The 16129-nt window shown below is 37.6% G+C and overlaps 2 protein-coding genes across 2 annotated transcripts; both read right to left on the bottom strand.

Annotated features, from left to right (window-relative positions):
* Positions 1-36: 36 nt before the first annotated feature.
* Positions 37-6005, bottom strand: LOC111498696 (N6-adenosine-methyltransferase MT-A70-like). Its single transcript, XM_023150035.1, has 7 exons — positions 4773-6005; positions 4310-4408; positions 3213-3296; positions 2690-3045; positions 2297-2513; positions 897-976; positions 37-486 (listed from the first exon to the last, which is right to left on the bottom strand). The coding sequence occupies exons 1-7, from the start codon at positions 6003-6005 to the stop codon at positions 210-212; spliced, it is 2346 nt and encodes a 781-aa protein (XP_023005803.1). The 3' UTR covers positions 37-209.
* A 1034-nt stretch (positions 6006-7039) lies between these two features.
* On the bottom strand, positions 7040-12407 carry LOC111498697 (transcription factor bHLH155-like). The gene is made up of 10 exons (XM_023150036.1): positions 11994-12407; positions 10743-10832; positions 10539-10626; positions 10318-10359; positions 9517-9576; positions 8097-9425; positions 7912-8013; positions 7686-7841; positions 7475-7612; positions 7040-7405 (listed from the first exon to the last, which is right to left on the bottom strand). Exons 1-10 carry the CDS (start codon positions 12089-12091, stop codon positions 7235-7237), a joined length of 2274 nt encoding a protein of 757 aa, XP_023005804.1. The 5' UTR covers positions 12092-12407; the 3' UTR covers positions 7040-7234.
* Positions 12408-16129: the final 3722 nt, after the last annotated feature.

Raw genomic sequence — 16129 nt, 5'->3', positions numbered from 1 at the left:
ATATTAAATTCATGAAAGTTTTTGTGGACAAAGGAGTCACAAAATTCTCTCATCATATTCAAAATTGTGTTTCTCATTTTACCTACTGCATGTAAATATAGGAACATAAAATAAGAAAAAACATGAAACTTACAGACGCAAATCAAGCAACAAAACAATACAGAACCAATGCAAAAGCTCATGTAATATATAGATTAGAGCGATTTGGTTCAGTTAGCCGTGTCAACTCCTACTGCAATGGCTTTATCTGGGGTAGCCACTGCATATTGTACCTCAGGAATCGTAGTAGGGTTCCCATAAGCTGCTTTTGATTCTGATCCTGCGAAGGGACTCCTGAGTTGGGCAGCCCCAGAATCAATTTCCATGGAAGCCCTTGGAGGGGACGCTGGCTGGACCTCAACGTTCGGATATGCAGCCTTGAACCTTGCTCTTAGTCCTTCATCAACCAACCTCACTCCATTCAATTGATTACCAAGAGATATCCACCTGAAAAACAATTCAACAAAGAATCATCATATGGTGCTACATATCATCTAGATGTGCATGTTAAAGGAGCCATGATAATATCAAACTCGATGCAGAAACGAATGTATTAACACCAGCAGCCACCATTTCGTAAACATATTTGTGAAATGTGAACAATTAGTTTCAGATTTATCAGTTTCGTTGTGTTGTGCATATATATAGTTTATGCACGAAACACCAGCAGCCACATTTTGTAAATACATTTGTTAAAGGAACAGGTAATTTCAGATTTATCGATTTAGTTAGTATATAAATAATTATTCACAAGTTTTGTGGATCATAATGCAAGGTATAGTTTCTGTCTTGAAAAATGCTCTCGTTTGAAGCCTTCATGAAAGGAAAATAGTAATGATAATATAAATGAAACATACCCTGCATGAGTGTTGTGCATGCGAGCAAACAATTCTAGCTTTCTTGTTCTTGGACTTATCCTCTCAAGCAAAGGGTACATCTGCAATGATACGTTCTCATTATTGAACTGATAAAAGAGAAACAAACAAACATGAATATGAAGCATGTGGAACTCCTATGGAGGGTTTTGATGATGAATTGGCATAGTGGTCATAAGGGCATTCACGAAATAAGAAGGAAACGTTCAATCCATAGCGGTCAACTACTAGGACTTATTATCCTGCCTTACGTATAGTTGCCAGAGTATGCTTAACCTCGAAATTTGAAATCACTGCTTATATAATGTTTTCATGTTCGACCAAATGTAGTAGGATAAGGCAGTTATCCAGTGTGATTATTTGAGGATAAAGAAAGTGATTCCCGAGCACCCTTGTACTGAAGCTCAATGTTCCAAAAGTAGAGAAATATGTCCCAAAAATTCTCGCTTTTCACCTTTTGTATCTTGTTATCCATACTACTACATATATATTTTCTTTCATAAACAACAAATTTAGCTATGTTTTACTATTGTGCACCCCATAAAGTTCCTTCCTTTTGCCTTAGTGCTCAACTTTTAAAGGGTTTTTGCACTTTGGTGTATATAGCATTTCAAACACTAAAAAATGAAAACACTGCTCCTTAGCATACTAGAGGCATGATGCAATATTTTGTAACCCCATCGCTCAAAGGGAAAACAGAAAAAATTACCAGTGTCCTGCCCAATATTTTGAACCCCTATCAAAATGGATAGTGGATATTATTCGGTATTAAGGTTATATTAGTAATAGCTAAGAAGTAATTAGTGGGGACTTGTTATAAATAAAGGGAAGGAGAAGGAATGAAGGTGTAATAGCCCAAGCTCACCGCTAGCAAATATTGTCCTCTTTGAACTTTTTTTTCAGGTTTTCCCTCAGTTTTAAAACGCGTTTGTTAGGGAAAGGTTTCCACACCCTTATAAGGAATGCCTCATTCCCCTCTCCAACCGATGTGGGATCTCACAATCCACCCCCCTTGGGTACAGCGTGCTCGCTGGCACACCACTCGGTGTCCGACTCCAATACCATTTGTAACAACCCAAGCCCCTTACTAGCAGATATTGTCCTCCTTGGACTTCCCCTCAAAGTTTTAAAACGCGTCTATAAGGGAGAGGTTTCCACACCCTTATAAGAAATGTTTCGTTCCTCTCTCCAACCGATGTGGGATTTAGGAGTGGGTGGCCACTCAAAAGACGGAAGTTCCAAGTCCTCGCATACTCATGGAGTAACATTGTCATTCGATTACTTTTTACATTCCAACATATTTGGGTTCTATCACAATATTCCAAGTGAGCTTTTGAAGAAATAACAGATGGGGAGGTTTTGAAAGAGAGAGATAGACTAACCTCGTCTGGTTTTCGACTCGTTTCTCGAACCTCCGCAACAACAACATCTGTATCAATATTCCTGTTAACTTCTGGATTTCCCTTTATTCCAACAAGGCAATGCTCCTTACTATGATTGAGCCAATGGCCAGTCCGCCCTGTTCTAATAATTCTTTGAAGTTGATTTGTCTTAACCCATATAAGCTCCTCAACACGCTTGTATCCCCATTGTTCTAAACTGCAAAGGCAAAGTAATATGCTTGTGAACCAAATGAAAGATAAAAATTCAGCACATTATTAGCTTCTCAGCAACACATTAATGATTGTACATAAAGAGCATAATTTTGAATACAAACAGAAGGAACATATTATACAATTGTTATATCCAACAGGAAATAAGAAGTGAGCACACACCATTCTCTTCCAAGTTCCATTGCACGCCCAGTGACCCAAAGAAAAATCAGACCATCGGTCTGTAGCGCAGGAACGTTGAGATTGCGCATTTCATCATCAGCCATTGTTCCATAAGGCAATTCCATATGGATATCCCACGGTGGATCTGCCATAATCACTCCAAATTGCCCCAAAATGTCCATTCTAAAATTACGAATGTCACAGTTAATCCATTGTGATTCACCAAGTTCTACCTCCGAACAATATTCAGCTCGCTGAGGCTTTAGTTGTTTGGGAGGAGCAACAGATCCAGCTCCCATAAGCATAGGTGGCACATCTTGAATTGGATCAAGTTCGTAATGGACATACTTGCATGTCTGGAGAAAATGCAATGTAGTACCATCATTAACACATTAACCAATAGACCTCTCTGTCCTCATATATTGTGTGTGTGTGAGAGAGTTGGGCGAAGGATTGCCCCCAAGACAAAAACTAAGAGTGTTGATATTTCATTACTAGCGATGCTCATGAAATAAATATTTACCTTCATGTGCCGACAGGTATCAAGAAAAGAGCAGTCACCAAGATTGATGTCAGTATGTGGGGCAATGATTCGCCGAAAATGAACCTGTAAAGTTTGTAGGTAATAATTAGTGAAGTTAATCGATTCATTTCGTGACGAGTACAACAATGTGAAACATTTTATAAGTGAAATAAGTGGGAGAGTTCGAACTTAAATAAGAACAAACAAATTGCTTATCAATTCTCAGTTTATTTTTCTCTCATTAAAAGTAAAGGGCACAGGCCACCTTCAGTCCCAGTTCATTGCAGAAAAACTAAGCAAAGCCATAGGTCTTGAAAGCTAACAGCATAACGATTTACACAGTACAAGTATGGTTCGTCTCGACACCACTCAAACTTAGATCAATCTGCCCACCAACTTGACCTTTGCCTTGGAAAAATAGACTGAGTCAATAATATCTCAATTATGTTAGATGAACACGACTCTCCACAATGGTATGATATTGTCCACTTTGAGCATAAGCTCTCATGGTTTTGCTTTCAGCTTCCTTAAAATGTCTCATACCAATGGAGAAAGTATTTTTTGATTATAAACCCATGAACATTCTCTAAATTAGCCGATGTGCGACTTTCGTCATCCAACAAACTATAGTTATGATTTATAAACTCAAAACTACATTACTTGTAATTCTTCTATGTTAATTCTATTTGATATGTTGTGATAATAACCCAAAACATGAGAAATAGGTACAGAGAAAATAAAGGATCCATGGCAATCTTCTCGAAGATATTTTAAAAGCTTCTAAAAGAACTAGGTATAACAAAACCAAGAGAGGGGGGAGATTGCATGTAAAAGTAGCAATGCACTTTAATACAAGCCAGTTATGCAATTCACTTTCACCATTTTAAAGAAAATGAGAAAGGTCTAAACAGCTATTCTAATGATCTAATCCGATTCTTCACAAAGCAAAAGCTAAGCAGAATCAGTTTTTACAGCATTGATTTGAGAATAAATTTCAGTGCAACTACACCATGAATCAAGATCTTGGAAAATGGAAACATGTCACTTATATTATAAGCAAATTAATGTCTACACTTCACAGTAGAGTTTGTACGAACCTTCTCACACGCGACATAAGAGCCAGATTGACGCCGACAGTCCTCTTTTGTTAAGGATGAGCAGTATTCTTTCAGTTGTGAACCACCTTTAGTTTTAAACTGGAGAACAAATTAAGAAATTGTGAATTGCAATAAGGGCATTCCTTGCTATATAATAATATATCAGGTTAGCAAATGATAAAACTAAGAACTCATACAGAAATGACAAGAACATAGCAAAATTTAAGCCATGAACAATGATTTACATCATATTTCAAGCAATCTATGTGTGCTTAAAAGTTTAAAGCTAAGGACCTCTGAAACATAGCAAAATTTGAATCCATGCCACAGAAAAGAAGCCATGAACGTAGATTATGTATATACTTTTCAAACAATAACCAAGGACTTAGCTAACATAAACGATAGAATCATAGCAAAATTTGAATCCATGCCACAGAAAACAAGTGATGAATCTAGATTATACCTTTGCTGCCACAGCAGTTTCCCTGGCAGTTGGGCGGTGAATTAGGTCCAAGAGCTCCTCACCAGTCTTCGACTTCTGCGATTCTCTAAACGACTTCTTGTTCAACAAGGCTTCGAGATCGTTCATGTCATCCTCCTCAGATTTAGGCTTCTGCGGCATTGAATTGGGGCCACCCATGGGCACATTTGGCCCCATCAATGGCCTATGCAATGGTGGGAGTCCCATCCCTCTAGGCATCCCCATCATTCCCATCATACCAGGGGGACCCCTTCCTCCAGCCATTGTACCTGCAGGTCCACTTCCCGGAAACATGGGTGACAGTCCCTGCATATTGGGGTCTCCAGGCCCCATCCACATCTCCGGCATCGGCCTCGGCATTGGCCCTCCCATCCCAAAGACTCCGCCATTGCCATCCACACCACCACCACTCACCACTTGCTGGTTCTGATTATGGCCGGAATTACCCTCTCCCGAGTTCGATTCCTGCAACTGAAAATCAGCACTCTCAGGCAATTCCTTCATAAGCCGAGTACGATCAATCCCCAACACCATCACTCGAGACTTCCCACTCACAACAAACTCCTCCAATTCAACCCCGCCGTTATCCTCCACCATCGACCTCAAAGCCATCTCCACCGCCAATATCGCACCGGAATCTCCCCCTAATTCCCGCAACGCCGCCTTCTCCGCCGCCGTAGCCTTCTGATCATTCTCCAATTTCCTCAACACCGTCGAAGAATCAATCGCCGTAAAATGAACCCGTTCGAGTAAACAAACCGCCACCATCGACCGCACAACCGACAAAGGGCTTCTACTATCGCCAATCGAAAATTTCCCGCCATCAGGCTGGCGAACTCGCTTACGATCGGAATTCAATCCCGGAAACGACTTCGCATTCCGATTCTTCTGAATCGCGGGTTTCGCTTCTCCTAACGGAAGAAGATTAGGGCGGGATTTGTGGAGCATAGCGTCACTACTCGACAAAGGGTATTTAGAGGGTTTGTTCTTGGGTTCAGGGAGAACCGGTGTGGGAGTAAAGGAGCGTCCATTGAAGGAGGATACGAGCTTGAGAGAGAGATCGAGAGAAGAAACAATACCAGGAATTTGAGCTTGAACAGAAGAGAGAAGCTCCAAGTGGTTCGTGTGTTGGGCTACAATGCGAGCTTCGAGTTGCTGACGCTTGTCTTTGATGCTCGCTATGCTTTCTTCTGCGGCTTCTGATTGGGTTTCCATGATTCTCAGCTCTGATCTCCAATGGAAGAAGACCACACCCGAAGGAGAAGAAATTGTTCCATATTTAAATTAAATATACAAAATACATTCAAACTAAATAAATTAAATTTATAAATATAAGATTATTATCTCACAATACATGAATTTTAAAAATATATATAAAAAATGTTATATAATAAAAAATAAAAAATAAAAAATTATAATGTATATTATAACATTTTTAGAAATTTTTAATAAAAAAATTATTCAAATTTAAGTTTGGAGTAAGGGACGAGCGATGATTCAAGATCTCTGGTTTGACCCCACACGATCAACTCGAGGGTTTCACACCAACTTGAGTTTGAGCCGAGGGAATTTGACAAGGCCCAAATAATAAATATTCGTTGTGGATCGAAAAATCTTTTTTGTTTTAGCCCGTTACATATCGTGTTAGCATCACAATTTTTAAACGTGTCTACTGGTAAGAGATTTCTACACCCTTATAAGAAATGCATCCTTCCTCTCTCAAATTGATGTAGGATCTCACAATCCATGTAACAGCCCAAGTCCAAGCCTAGTCCACCGCCGTCAGATATTGTCTTTTTTTGAGCTTTTACTTTCGGGCTTCTTCTCAAAGTTTTAAAACGCTGAGAGATTTTCACACCCTTATAAAGAATGATTTGTTTTCCTCTGTAACTGATGTGAGATCTCACAATTCTAGATTGTGAAATCTCATATCAGTTAGAGAGGGAAACGATCCGAGTGTAAAAACCTCTTTCTAGTAGACGCATTTTAAAAACCTTGATAGAAAGCCCAAAGAGGACAATATATGCTCGTGGTGGACTTGAGATATTACAATTCACCCCCTCAGGAGTCTAGTGTTCTCATTAGCACATCGCTCAGTATCTGTCTCTAATACCAACCATAAGAGTCCGAGACCACTACTAGTAGATATTATATGTTTTAGTCAAGTACATATCGCTATTAGTCTCACGATTTTAAAAACGCATCTACTAGGGAGAAATTTCACACCCTTATAACAAATATTTCGTTCCCTTTTCCAACCGACGTGGAATCTCACTGTTCTAAACTCAAACGAACTAGCCGAAAGCCCATTATTAGTTTAAGCATTAACAAACAAACACAATCCATTTGAATGTCCTCTTTTCTATACAAAGAACATGCTTGGAAACACTCTAATTCTACTTCAATTATTAAACCAAAAAGATCAATTTTGATCTTTGAAAATGCTACCTACTCTTCATATATGCATATCCACTTTGTGTTATGGCCTTGTCAAAGCTATCCATTATAGGAACATTACTTGACTCATTAGCTATCTCAGCTCCCCCAATGTTTGCTTGTTGTAGAAGCTCCATAAGCGATACAAACACGTTTATCCTTGTAACGCTCCGGTTAGCCTGCAACAACACAAGTTAATCAGCCGTCGAACATAATACTATAAATCATATTCGGTCTCGGTTTCTTACATTTAGCTTCACCTCGACCACAAACTGAGCCCATATCTTCTCCTCTCGAACTTCCATCACGCCTTTCAAAATCGTCAATCCATAGCTACGAATCATCTCGGCTATCTCGAGAAAGAGCCCTCTTTCCTCACATAGCATCTAAACAAAGAACAATAGAATCACGTCAAAAAGAGGTTTCGACAATCGAACATATAACACTTGATCTCCTAACCTCTATTAGCATTTGGCCAGGTGAACTAAGGTCTTCGACTATAACAGGGCAAACCATTGGCATCGATCCCAATTTGAACGCCCAGGTAACCCCGCCACCTCCTCTCTCCGTCGTATATTTGTCACTTACACCCACTCCGTTCTCTTGGTCAATTAACTGTGATTTGAAAAATTAGTTAGGTGTGAACTTGTAAGAAAATAACGAGGAAAGAGAATCAAATACTGACCTTTGGTTCGTTAGTTTCTTTAAGCTTATCGGCGTATTTCGTCACGCTTTGTAAGAAAAGCATGTATTTGATCGTTCGATCCAACAACGAGTCGATGCTACACTGTTTCATCGATCAAAAACATACATGTCAAATGCTGCATTAACAAGGCATTATTAACGATTCGACATGAACTAGATTTGTACCTTTGCACCACTCGGGATAATTCCTCGTAACTCTTTGATACGATCTTGGATCTGTTGTCGATCCTTCGGTCTCGGACGGTTACTCTCTCCCGGTCTAGCCCTTTTCTTAAAAGTCTTAGCAGGCTCTTCACTCTTATGGGATGGTTCTAAGATGGAGCCTCCAATATTGATGCTATAGCTGTCGTCGATCCATGAACTTACTCGTGACTTTGGTACAGCTTCGTTCGTACTCGGGAAACTATCAACCATGCACAACGGTTGTGTCAGATTCACGTCAATGCAACGGTCGAGTGACGATCTTTCCATTTTCGACCTTTTCGAGGCAATCGTTTGATGATTCTCAATACTTGATTTAGTAGCAGAGCTAGTGTTACTTAGACCATCCAAAAGTTCTTCAATTCCCAACTCCCAGAATAATCTCTTGCGGGGGAGATCCGATGACCCCGTGGCTAACTTCGACGTGCACGTCGACATACTGTTGCACCCGCCCGAGTAGCTGCCATGAGCTTCGGTTATTATGTTATCCCAAGTTTTGACCACTGGGCATCCTGTAGCTAACCCCAAACTATCAAAGAGTCTATCTTTTGTATCCTGCATATCTTGTCCATTAGTTATTAGACTTTGGGCAGAGACAACCGACGTTTTGCTCGGATCGTCTTCGAACTTACGAGCTTCAACTAAATTAGACGACAATGTTGAAACTCCGGTGGGAAGGCTATGGTTCAATGCTGTAGTTACTCCATCGGTTCCGATCTCTGGTGAAGAATCAAACCACTGAAATAAATCATCCACGAATGAATCCTCGGTAAGACGCTCATCACAGAAGTCGGGTAGGCTCGTTATGCTGTCTATAAGTTCACCTTCATTCATGGGAAGTAACTGAGACGACGGTTGAACAATGTCGATAGGGAGAGAACCTATTCCACTCGAGACGGGTGTGAATGTCGTGCTATTGTTTCCATATTCCGTTTCGTTTCTACAAGATTCGAGCATATTAGCATCTGAGTAACTTGGATATTGAGCATCTTGTTCTCGAACATCGGATGTTGGCAGTGGCTCGGGTGAAGTTAACACGGAATTCTCGCTACTTTTACTGAAGCACGACGTATCGTAGACTGGTTGTTTATCAGTTGAAGCATATGATTTCCCTGAGAAGTTTGTATGCATGGCACTGAGACTCCAGTCATCGGAATTTGTAGACGAGACGATGGACGTGAAAAGCTCGTTAACGTGACGGATATCGGTGTTCGAAGCCAGTGGAGTAGGTTCCTCATGTACTCGACACAACGACTTCTTTGCGTCTGCCAAAAACTCCAAACTTTCCAAGATCTGCAGCAAAAAGAACGAACTATTCAATCCCGGTCGAGCTAAATAAACAGAATTCGAAGCATCGACGATTTACAGGATGATTATATGTAACCTTATGAGTAGAACCGAGCTGTAGAACTCCATACGGTTGAACAGGAATTACTGCAATGGTCTGCAATCGACACGATCACATCAGCTAAAACTAACGAGTTAATCAAAGTAGAAACACAAAGCAAGCACGGTAACGAAATAATGTTGTAACAGTCAAGCCCACCACTAACAGATATTGTCCCGTTTGGCCTGTTACGTATCGTCATCAGCCTCACGGTTTTAAAACGTGTATGTTAGGGAGAGGTTTCCACACTCTTATAAAGAATGTTTTGTTTCCCTCTCTAACCAATGTGGAATCTCACAATCCACCCTCCTTTGAGACCAAGCGTCTTCGTTGGCACACTACCTGGTGTCTGGCTCTAATACCATTTGTAACAGCTCAAGCCCACTGCTAACAGAGATACTGTCCGCTTTAACTCATTACGTATCGCCGTCAGCCTCACGATTTTAAAATTCGTCCATTAGAGAGAGGTTTCCACACTCTTATAAAGAATGTTTCGTTCCCATCTCTAACCAATGTGGGATCTCACAATCCACCCTCCTTGGAGGCCGAGCGTCCTCGTTGGCGCACACCGCCCAAGACCTGGCTCTGATACCATTTGTAACAGTCCAAGCCCACCGCTAATAGATATTACCCTCTTTGACCCGTTACGTATCGCTGTCAGCCTCACGATTTTAAAACACGCCTATTAGGGAGAGATTTCCACACTCATATAAAGAATGTTTTGTTTCCCTCTTTAACCAATGTAGGATCTCACAAATGTTGTTTCGTAAAGCATCAACAAGAAACAAACGGGCATACCTTTATCCCACAGAAGAATTGCTGTTCAAACTCCAAATTATCCTGCAATAAGAGATGTTATCAGATGTCTGAGATTGAGAGGTAATTAATGACCAAGAACATACGGGTCAACTCGAGCATAGTTCAATTAGTTAAGACATACATCTTCAGCCAATAGCTCAGATGTTCAAATCCCCACCCCACCATTGAACTCGATAGAATAAACGGAAAGAAACGAGTACCTGAAACATAGCGGAACTCCATACGCCAACGTAAGCATCTGAAAATACCCATCTGTGCTTTCCAGTGAAAGCAGCTGTGCCAATGACTCTGAGAACAGACCATATATTGAGAATTAAGAAAAACAAAAAAACACAAACATATGACATAACGAAAGGATTGAACTCAAAAAAAAAATATAATATAATGAAGAACAGGCAGCTTACCCTTCACCAAGCATGTGAACTTGTTGAAGCATATTTGTGGCCACCAGCCCCACTTGCTCTTCATACCAAAAATCTTCCAAAGTCAACAACCTATATGCATACCAACAATATAGCCTATGGTAAGCATAGTGTTGTAACATCACAGCTCGACCCAAAAATGAATCGAAGTTGATAATTGATAGTATATTCGAACCGACAAACGATTGTCGATATTAATTAGAAACGAAATGATATCACAAAAGTTCGAACATAAGAACGAAAGTCATATTCATACCATAAACTTGTTAGTCTACTTGCATTGAAAGGAAGTGTTAAAACTTTAGAAATTGGAACACAATATATCTTTTGAAACGTTCAACCCAACCGCTGGCAAATATTGTCCTCTCTGGATTTTTCCTTCCCCTCAAGGTTTTTAAAACGTGTCTGTTAGGGGGAGGTTTCCACACCCTTATAAAGAATGCTTTGTTCTCCTCCTCAACTGATGTGGGATCTCATAATCTACCCCCTTCGAGGACCGGCATTCTCGCTAGTACTCGTTCCCTTCTCCAATCAATGTGGGACCCACCCAATCCACCCCTTTCGAGGCCCAATAATCTTACTAGCACACCGCCTCTTGTCCACCCCCTTTGGGGCTCATCCTTCTCGTTGGCACATCGCCCAGTGTCGGGCTCTAATATCATTTGAAGTGACTCATGCCCATCACTAGCATATATTGTCCTCTTTACGCTTTCTCTTTCAGGTTTCTCCTCATGGTTTTTAAAACACATCGGGAACCCTTATAGAGAATATTTCGTTCTCCTCCCCAACCGATATGGGATCTCATAATCCACCCCCCTTCACGGCCCAGTGTCCTTGTTGGCACTCGTTTCCTTCTCCAATCAATGTGGGACCCCCCCTTATCCACCCCCTTTCGAGGCCCAAAGTCCTTACTAGCACACCGCCTCGTGTCCACCCCTTCGAGGCTCATCCTCCTCGTTGACACAACGCTCAATGTCTAGCTCTAATACCATTTGAAACGACTCAAGCCCACCACTAACAGATATTGTCTCCTCTTTAGGCTTCACCTGTCAGACTTCCCCTCAAAGATTTTAAAACGCGTCTACTAGGGATAGATTGGACGTGTAATCTCATATATTTAATCTTTGATTCATATTCTTAAACAAGAAAATGAAAGCAAAGCCACAAGAACAACACAAAAACAGAAGAAATTCTTGAAGAAACAAGAAAATATGAAATGGGTAAGCATCTTACATGGAATTTCTTCGATCAAAGCTCCAAAAAACACCATAAGACCATCGATTACCGCTGCAAATGCGATTAAGAACCAAACCCAACTCTGTTTCACCCATTGGATTAAAAACACCAACAAATGAATCCAAAATCAACAGAGTTCAAATAAGTTCATGCAGATTCAAACCCACCAACAACAACCCAAATCCAAACTCCAAAGAACAACCAAAACCCAAAACAAAGCAGCAGCCCAGCTAAGCAGAGCACTTCAAACAGAAATGGATGAACAAAAGCAACATGAAAAGGGATGAACAATAGCTTTATATGAAGAGAAACACGAAATGGGTATCAGGATTCTGTGATTTTGTAAGCGTTGAAAGGACAAAAAGAGGGAATGAAAATGGAAGAGCAAAGGAAACACACAGATCTTTCGCATTTGATATGTTCGCCTAAATTTGTCCTCAAATGCGCCCTTCTTTCCCCCACTTTTTTCTCGCTCTTTTTTCCTTTCCCCCTCTTTTTACCGGCTATAGCCGGTGCCGGTTGTCTCCACTTTTTTTCCGTAAAAAAAAAAAAAAAAAAAAAAAAAAAAACAGACAAATTTTGGACAATAGATATCACCTGTTTTCTAAAAGTCACTTTTGATTCACTATTATTATTCACTTTTTCTAAACACAATTATTTAAATTAAAAAAAATTTAAAAAACTTTTACTCCAATTTTTAAATAATTATGTTATTTCCCCTAAAATTTTATTATATAATTTAATAATTTAATAAATATAAATTATTAAATAAATATTTTCACGTCATTAAAACATTTTTATCAAGATTTAAATGATGTTAAGGACGATAAATATTTATTTAAATATTAAATTTTAATTTTTGAAATTTTTAAAAAAAAAAGATTACATTTTGATTGTTTAATAAATATATTATATAAAAAAAATATTGCAATAAATGGGATGAATTAAAATTTTTAATGATTAATTATTTCATATTTAACCCTAAAATCAATGTTCATAATGTTGGGGTTTTCAAATTTATAAAATTTAATTAAGAAATTATTATAAACATCATTACTTTTAGTAATGACATATTAATTAGTTATAATTTTTCTAATTTATTGTAAATCTTAATGAAACATCTTAAATTATATTTCTTTATAAAAATTTATTTTTTTTATAATTATTCTTTTAACTAATATATAATCTATTTAATTATTAAACTAGATTGTGTTTTTACGATAATAATTCACTATTTATTCCATTATTCTAAAATTAAATTATTTATTATTTTGATATGATATATATATCCTCCATAAATAACTAATTTTAATTAAAAATAAAATTGACAATTATAACTCTTTAAAATAAATAAGTAATATTTATTTTTTAATAATCTAAAATCCTAAAAATTTAATATCCAATACGTATTTTATGATTTTTTTAAAAAAAAATAATTATGTTGAGTTAAATATTTATTAAAGTTTATGATGTAATTTCGTTAAAAATGTTGGGTATGAAGTTAAATTATTTTGGATATGTGTACTTTTCAGCAAATTATAAAAATATATAATAAATAAATAAAGTTGAAAACCGCGAATGGGAAGAAGAGAAGGGAGACAGAAGAGAATATTCTGAGTGGGTCCCACAATAAGGGATGAGATGAGTAATATGAAAGGGAGCGAAAGGAAAGTGGTCCCCACCTGACCTGCTCAGTCAGTCCTCAGTTCTTAACTACCATTTTCATTCTTTTTTTTTCTTTTAAAAATTAATTTTTTTAAAATAATTAGTTTAGAGGTTAGGTTTTTTACCATGGTTGAAATTTTGTTGCTAAATATCTAAATTTTTTACTGTTTTTTTAAAAAGTAAAATTTACAATGTCATATTTAATTAAAATATTATAATTAATAATAATAATAATAATAATAATAATATTTTATACAAATTTTAAAATAAACCACAAAAACATTTATAAATAAAAAAAAATACGGAGATCGAGAAACCAAATACATAATTGATACCCCTAAGCACATAGAGACCGATGCCTCAAAACGACTCTACTTTGTAGCCATGCATTTCTCGAACGTTTCTCTACTTCAACTAATTATCCGCAAGTATATGAGAAAAGAAAAAAATTATTAAAAAATATCGAGAAAATGGACATTAAAAAAAAGAAATATATCATATTATTATTATTATTATTATTATTATTATTAGTATATATATATATATAAAAAATTGATGTGCCCAACATTCTCTCTCTATCCTTGGTTTGACCATTCACCTACCTTATGTCTACTTCCCCACCACTTTATTTATTTTTTATCTCATAAATATTTTCCACTTTTTTTTATATGATTTATTTTAGATTTGTTTTTATTATTTAAACATTAAAAAGTTTTTTATTTTTTTTTATTTTTTTTATTTTTTTGTTGATCTTCTTTTTCCCATGCATGCTTTGCTTTCTATTCCCATATAATTCCCTCTTTTTATTTTGTTTTAATTAATGTAAATTATTTTGAAAAGTTTTCATGTCCCACACTTTATTTGAATTTATTGTTATGAGATCCTAAAATCATCTATGGGATATCAAAAGATCGACGCTCGATTTCTTTTGTTGGTATCGATATCGATTTGGGTTTGAGACTTTTTAGAACAAAAAATCGTTCACGTGAATAGCACTATATCAACTTAATCAAGCATCGTTTGACTTGCCACTTTGAGATATTACTATCTCCAACTATCTCGACCATTTGAGATACTACCACAAAAGTATCGATGCTGGGAGATCAAAAACTATACAGCTTTTTCAAGAAAACCCGAGTGCTAAAAATTTAACCCTATTGAAATTGAACTATGCTCAAAAGAGTCGATGGGTATTTTTCGATGTTAGGTGAAATATCTATTTTCACTGAACATGTTGCAAGTATTATTCAATCACGTACGTTCTCGAACATTAGCTCGAAGTACTTTCTCTACCTGTTATTACTCTGAAAAGAATAGGGGTCTTGAGTCTTTGAACCGATAACCATCTTTAAGCTAACCTAGCCTCCTCCGTCCCTTAGGACATTCGCTTGAGCTATTTTCTCTACCTCTTCTTACCCTGAAAAAACTAGGGTCTTGAGTCCTTGAACCGATAACCATCTTCAACTAACCTAGCCTCCTCTATCTCTCGAGATATTGTCTCGAGCTATTTTCTCTACCTCTTCTTACCCTGAAAAAGCAGGGGTCTTGAGTCCTTGAACTAATAACCATCTTTTAGCTAACCTAGCCTCCTCTATCCCTCAGGACGTTGGCTCGAGCTATTTTCTCTACCTCTTCTTGCCCTGAAAAAAGCAGGGATTTTAAGTCCTTGAACCGATAACCACCTTTTAGCTAACCTAGCCTCCTCCATCCCTCGGGACCAACAAGAGGTAGCATCCCTCCAACCATGTTTTTTAAAACAAGATCGTAATTATGTTATATTATTTTTTGTAAAGTGTATGAAAAGAAAAAGAAGGGTATCCAAAGTTGTCCCAAATCTACAAGAAATCTATAGGGGGAGGGCACAATAGCAATTATTGTTGATTAAAAGAAATATTTGTATATTGTTTTGTAAACCAAGCTCTCTTTTGGCCTTTGAGAATGTGTTGACTTTGAGGGCACAATAGTAATTGATTTTGATTGTGATATAAATCTCCTATCTTCATCTGACACCTACTGTATTGCGACATGACAATAATTTTTAGTCAACCAATACATAGCTCAACTGGTTAAAACGTATACGGTTGATCAAGAGGTTTATCCAACCCGACATATTGATCTAAGAGAAAAGAAATGACTCGACAATTATTGTTAGAATTGTAACTGAAGATTGACCAAGTAGACTCAACCATATCAAAGCACGAGAATAATTCAACCCTACACGTTGAACATAAAAAAGAAATTGTCCACTTTAGCCTGTTATGTATCATTGTCAGCCTCACGGTTTTAAAAAACGTCTGTTAGGGAGAGGTTTCTACACCCTTATAAGGAATGTTTCATTCCACTCTCTAACTAACGTGGGATCTCATAGTCAACTTGAACATAGCTCAATTGGTTAAGACATATACTCTTAAACGAGAAGTTAATCAAACCCAACATGTTAAACTAACAAAAAAAAAAAAAAAAAAAAA

The sequence above is a fragment of the Cucurbita maxima genome, unplaced genomic scaffold, assembly GCF_002738345.1.
Source record: "Cucurbita maxima cultivar Rimu unplaced genomic scaffold, Cmax_1.0 Cma_Scf00025, whole genome shotgun sequence".
NCBI classification, from domain to species: domain Eukaryota; kingdom Viridiplantae; phylum Streptophyta; class Magnoliopsida; order Cucurbitales; family Cucurbitaceae; genus Cucurbita; species Cucurbita maxima.
This window is presented reverse-complemented; position numbering and strand designations above follow the sequence as displayed.

Bases quoted from the DNA above. Each gene is read 5' to 3' on its own strand.
- LOC111498697 (XM_023150036.1), bottom strand. From the start codon at position 12,091: ATGGGTGAAACAGAGTTGGGTTTGGTTCTTAATCGCATTTGCAGCGGT. The intron at 10,833-11,993 runs GTAAGATGCTTA...GTATGCATATAG, and splicing joins TTTGATCGAAGAAATTCCAT to GTTGTTGACTTTGGAAGATT. The intron at 7,842-7,911 runs GTCAGTATTTGA...TTCAAATCACAG, and splicing joins AAGAAACTAACGAACCAAAG to TTAATTGACCAAGAGAACGG.
- LOC111498696 (XM_023150035.1), bottom strand. From the start codon at position 6,005: ATGGAAACCCAATCAGAAGCCGCAGAAGAAAGCATAGCGAGCATCAAA. The intron at 3,297-4,309 runs GTTCGTACAAAC...CAAACTTTACAG, and splicing joins CTTATGTCGCGTGTGAGAAG to GTTCATTTTCGGCGAATCAT. The intron at 3,046-3,212 runs GTAAATATTTAT...CATTTTCTCCAG, and splicing joins ATACCTGTCGGCACATGAAG to ACATGCAAGTATGTCCATTA.